The 3,390-nt window shown below is 38.9% G+C and overlaps 1 protein-coding gene across 1 annotated transcript; it reads left to right on the top strand.

Moving 5' to 3' along the window:
- Window positions 1–128: 128 nt before the first annotated feature.
- Window positions 129–3,145, top strand: LOC129674398 (melanoma antigen preferentially expressed in tumors-like). Its single transcript, XM_055604359.1, has 3 exons — window positions 129–418; window positions 1,121–1,702; window positions 2,632–3,145. Exons 1-3 carry the CDS (start codon window positions 129–131, stop codon window positions 3,143–3,145), a joined length of 1,386 nt encoding a protein of 461 aa, XP_055460334.1.
- Window positions 3,146–3,390: the final 245 nt, after the last annotated feature.

Genomic DNA, 3,390 nt, shown 5'->3' with positions numbered 1-3,390 from the left:
TGGTGGCCATCAGATTCACTATTTATTCTTTAAATATTTTCTACTTTACTATCACTGGTGGCAAAGAAGAAACTGTGTGTTTTCCCAGAACTTCTAAATATTTCTCCTCCTGATACAGGCTCACAAAGATGGATGCAGCAGTCCCGAATAAACTGTTGGATCTTGCTGTGCAGAGTCTACTGAGCAATGAGTCTGCAGCAATCCAAGCTCTGGAGGACATTCCAAGAGAGCTTTTTGTTCCACTGTTCATTGCTGCCTTCAAGGGTGGGCATAGGAGTGTATTGAGTGCAATGATAAAAGTTTGGCCCTTTTACTGTCTCCATATTGGATCACTAAGTATTCAGGAGGCTCACCATGAACTCCTGAAAGCCATGATTGAGAATCTTCCAGTATGTCCTGCACAGAACTCCTCTCCTAGGTAAGGTTGTATAGTAGAGACATGATAAGATTCAGGAGGTTATGCCATGGCCTACTACTCTCCCCAGAAGTAGTAACTAGTGAATACTGAAGATTTATGTGAGAGCATGTTGGCCTAACAAATATTGTTATGAAATCTACGTAATTGGGGAGGTACTGTTGATGGGTTTATGTAACAGATGTAATTACATAAAAGAAAAACAGGAGCTATAAGACTGGAGATGATTTAAGGTGTAAAAAGATGGGGAAAAGAAGGTTGAATTTTCATGGGAAAGAATTGTTGGAAGTTAGTATAAGGAACTCCAGCTATGGCTAAAAGGATTTGTTCTATTTTATTTCAAATTTGCATTTATTAATTTTTGTACTTTTTCACAATTTATTCATTATTTATCCCAATTGAAAACCCCTCTCTCAACTCCTCTTAGTCCCACCCTTCCTCCATCTTCCTCCTTATCACCAATTTGCAGCTCAATATCCATGCAGGAGGCAGAGTAAGGAAAGTAGGGGCTGCCTCTGTCATGAACTCAGTTGCCTGCTCTTTGATCACAAGCCCCTGGCGATGCTGCCTTACCAGGCCACAGAGGAGGAGGATAAAGGCAGTCCTGATGAGACTGGATTTGTTCTTATATGTCATCATTGATTCTATTAGGTTTCAATACCATTTGCTATATCTCATATATTCTATCTGCTCTTTTCCCTACAGGAGACCTAAATTGAGAATCCTAGATTTGAGACAAGTCACCTACTCTAGAATCACATGCCCTGAAATCAGCTCCAAATCACCTTTCTGTTTTCATTCTTGTGCTTATTCTGACCACTCTATCACTAAAATAGAAGGACATCTTCCGTTAGGAAATTCAGGGCTTGAGACTCACTCACCCAGACCTGTGGAATTACTAGTGGATCTTTCCCTCGATGGGTTCTTAATGGAAAAGGAATTTTTGGATTTGCTTGTGGGTAAAGTTGAAGAGAGTTCAGGGTCTTTGCATGTGTGCTGTCGAGATCTGCAAGTTGATAAACTGTGTAACTACAAACGTACCCTGAAATTTCTTGATCTCAATTGTGTTGATCGGTTGTCGGTTGGTAAGGCTTCACTCAGCTATATCAACAGTATCCTGTCTCAGATGACCCACCTACAAAGCCTTAGTCTGTTTAAAGTCTCTTTTAGATCTCTGAATGGGAATGTCTTTAAAATATTCCTCAGTCACTTACAGCGTATGGAAAACCTCAAGGAACTCAACTTGGCTTCATTCTACCTTAAAAATCATCTGGACAAAGTGCTCAGGTAATAGTTTGCAGTTGGTCCCTGGGTTTCCTCAGTAGCCTATTGAAATAGGAGAGAAAACCTTCTTGGGTATTCCTAAGCTCATCACACACTTTTATGCATTCCATTTCATCACTTCCTGGAATTTGAAACTGAAGAAAGACAGGAGTACACAAATTAAGAATCCAGCAATGTACAGATACTACAGTAAGTGCAGAAATACAAGGGTGAAAAAATTCTAGCCCTGCAGATATCAGGAGGAGGAGGAACTGAGATAAGGGAAATATTTTTGCTACAGCACTGAAGCACATGATTAGAGATGACCATAGCTCAAATGTTAGATCACTTTGATAATCTATATTCTCTAAGATACAGGCCACGATAGTAGAGATTGTTACTTGGTGACATGCCAAAGGGAATTCTCAGTTGCCTGCTCTTTTACTCCTCCCCACTAAGAAGGTGAACTGAAATCTACAGTGGATAATATTAAAAGTGATAAGTGGGTTAATATACATTTTTCTCTTAATATTTGTTAGAATCATCTATTCTAACATACTGTATACATTGTTAAGATGAAAAGAGATTGTACCAAAGTGTTGAAACTAAACAGACAGCTGGGTGTGGTGGCATATACTTTTAATCTAGCACTGGGGAGATAAAAGGCAGGTAGATTTTGTGAGTTTAAGGCTAGCCTGTTCTACACAGTTCCAGAACAGCCTGAGCTACATAGTAATATTCTGTCTCAAACACAATGAGAAAAAGAAAAGAAAACTAACTTTCTCAGAGTCACAAAACTATTAAGTGAATTAAAGCACACACTGACACATTGATACTCAAGTATCATACATGTGAAAAGTAGTTTCTTCTAGAAATAAAGGTACAGTTTTCCTCATTCACTTTTCATTCTTCAGAAGCTTTTTTGTTTTTGTTTTTGTTTTTCATCCCTACAGAGTCATACCACCTGGCTTGGATTTCTTGTATCTGACATTCTGCAATCTCTCGTCCAGAGACTACCAATTTCTGTCTCAGAGTCCTCAGGCCACCCACCTAAAGCTCTTGAATCTTAGTAACAACACAATGTATTGGAATGATTTGGAGCCCATTTGCACTCTTCTGGTAAATCTCTCTGGTACTCTTCAGATTCTAGAGCTAAATAATTGCCATATAAGTGATTCTGCAATCTCTGTTCTTATCCCTGCCTTAATTAGATGCACCCAACTCCGAGTCCTGGGCTTTGCTTCTAACCCCATCACAATGCCTATCCTTATGAATATCATGAATAATTTAACACCTTTGATGGAGCTAAAATATGTGATTTATCCTATCCCAGTACATTGCTTTGATGAATGGCATTTTCAGTGCAGTTTAGACAGAAGGAAGCTTGCCATTGTACAACTACAACTGAAGACGATGCTAGAGCTTGCGCAGCGCAATGACATGAAATGGATCACTTACACTGAGTAAATTTCACAGTCCAACACAATTTGTACCAGATATGTACCATTTTAGTACTAACTGTTATTTCCTGTGCCTGTAGACTCAATCTATATGGTCCTTATGTTGTAGAAAAATACACTTAGGGAGGGTATGTATGTAACTGGTTCCTAAAAAGAATAACATAGGGAAAACTGGGAGACTTCAAGAGTTCCTATGTATCTCTTTTCTACTATTGGTCTGTTTGATTTTGCTGAGTACAGTGCTGTGTATTT

Source organism: Psammomys obesus, unplaced genomic scaffold, assembly GCF_907164565.1.
Source record: "Psammomys obesus unplaced genomic scaffold, mPsaObe1.curated_primary_1811, whole genome shotgun sequence".
In the NCBI taxonomy this organism is placed as follows: Eukaryota; Metazoa; Chordata; class Mammalia; order Rodentia; family Muridae; genus Psammomys; species Psammomys obesus.
This window is presented reverse-complemented; position numbering and strand designations above follow the sequence as displayed.